The 2165-nt window shown below is 39.7% G+C and overlaps 1 protein-coding gene across 1 annotated transcript; it reads right to left on the reverse strand.

The window, feature by feature from the left end:
• Positions 1-985: 985 nt before the first annotated feature.
• LOC143957049 (histone H4-like) lies at positions 986-1297 on the reverse strand. The gene has a single exon (XM_077467183.1). The coding sequence runs from the start codon at positions 1295-1297 to the stop codon at positions 986-988; it is 312 nt and encodes a 103-aa protein (XP_077323309.1).
• Positions 1298-2165: the final 868 nt, after the last annotated feature.

The following is a 2165-nucleotide window of genomic DNA, read 5'->3' on the forward strand; positions in this document are numbered from 1 at the left end:
GAAGTCACATGACGTAACGCGTAGGGAGTGGCCATAGGACGTACCGGAAGTAGAGTAAGACGGGCGGAAGTCGCCATTACACCCTCTTCCTGATTGTGTTTGTTTTTCTTAATTAAAATGTGAGAGTCTTTACTGCTTTTTAATAAATTTACCTGCCGTTTTTTAACTACTACACTATGGAAGTCTCCTGTTCTCTCTCTCCCCCTCCACTCTCTTATTTTGAGCCATACATTGTGCAATAGAAGTGAGGATCCATATTACCTAATCTTTAAGCTGGGACTGGCCCTCTAGTGGCGGAATTGTATTATTACATCCCTCCTTTGGAATTCCTGATGGCTATTATTTATTAATGAAATAAGAGAATCCTGGAGTTTGTTTGATCAGCTTATTAACTTCGTTTGAAGGTGAGAGTTCTGGGAGCCTTGAGTAGCGGACATTCTATCAGTGATCCCTCCTCCATTTTATATATTTTTATCCATGCTTTTTTATGGACTATTTTTTTCACGGCATTGAATGTATGCACATATTTATATTATTTTGAACTTGTGTATTTTATCTGAGTGGCACGATTTGCGCAGGACTCACCCCTTTATATTCATTATTTGATAGTTTGTGTTCACTATTTTGTCCTGCTGCAGTTTTTCATTTAGCATTTGCACTTTATATCACTCAGGCTCTTTTTCACAGCATCTGTGTTTCATTAATTCTGATTGTGGACTTTGGTTCACTTTAGTCACTTATTACCACTTAGCGGCGCGAGGGCTGACCACTTTCATCACACTTAGATCGCCTATATAGGGCGAATGTCACGTGTCCAACCCCCAGAACAAACCCTCCCGCTACAGAAGTGTGTACGACGCGTCATTTAGATTTAATTTACTTCTCCTGATCTCGTAAAAAGAACTACATACCACTATTTACGTTAAGATGGGTGGCCCTGAGAAGGACCTTTGTGTATGTGAAGTAGGTAGGTGTCTATGAGGGTTTAGCCTCCGAATCCATAAAGCGTGCGCCCCTGGCGTTTGAGAGCATAGACAACATTCATGGCGGTGACGGTCTTCCTCTTGGCGTGCTCGGTGTAGGTGACGGCATTGCGGATGACATTCTCCAGGAAAACCTTCAGCACTCCGCGGGTCTCCTCATAGATGAGTCCAGAGATGCGCTTGACACCCCCTCTGCGGGCCAAACGTCGGATGGCGGGTTTGGTGATGCCCTGGATGTTGTCCCGGAGCACCTCCCTGTGCCGCTTGGCGCCTCCTTTCCCCAGACCCTTCCCTCCTTTACCGCGACCAGACATGACGACAATTTCCTGCGCAAACAGAAACGGAGCTCAGCCGTCTGCCTGCCCTCCTTATATACAGCCTGAGCGGACCTGATGGAAACCTTCCTGGGAAAGAGGCGGAGTCACATCCATCCATTACAAAATAACAGAGAACGTCATTCCTTTATCAGGCTCCTAAATATTCTGTTGAATTCACATACATTAATGCAGCAGCAATACAATTTTCCAGAAGATGAATTTATTCTTTAGTCTCAATTATTTTCTATTTATACCTGGAGATTACACGGAGAACACGAAGCTTTAACTCTTCATAACAGAAAAACAATCAGCAGTTTCAATTGTTCATAGTAATTTTATATTTCTAAAACATAATTTTGAAAAGGAAACAAAGAAACACATTGCTTCTGACGTCTCTCCTTCCTAAGGATGAGCGGACCTGATGGGAGACAGGAGGAGAATGGGCGGGTCTAGTCATTTATTACCCAGCATAGAATTTCATTTAATTAGAAGCTTTTCAATAGTTTACTGAATGGAAACTGATGTGATCCATCAGACGCACAACATTATCTTTATTGATTAATTGTACATATTTGTCTGGCATGCCATGATTATTACCTATTTCTACCAATAATGTCATATTTATCGATCTTTGTATAGGAAGCGCAAAATATGTGCAATCTGCTATATGTATAAAATATATATCAGACAGAGAGTGAGAGAAAAAAAAAAAAAAAATTATATTATTACATTACATATATATATATATATATATATATATATATATATATATATATATATATATATATATATATATATATATATATATTATAGTTCCCCAATTAGTTTTCTGAATTCTGAGGACTTGGAATAAAAGAGCACATAT

This window comes from Lithobates pipiens, unplaced genomic scaffold (assembly GCF_037356315.1).
Source record: "Lithobates pipiens isolate NorthernLeopardFrog02 unplaced genomic scaffold, aLitPip1_a1.2 Scaffold_51, whole genome shotgun sequence".
NCBI lineage: Eukaryota > Metazoa > Chordata > Amphibia > Anura > Ranidae > Lithobates > Lithobates pipiens.

Excerpts from the sequence above, each read along its gene's own strand:
- LOC143957049 (XM_077467183.1), bottom strand. The coding sequence starts at position 1,297 with ATGTCTGGTCGCGGTAAAGGAGGGAAGGGTCTGGGGAAAGGAGGCGCC.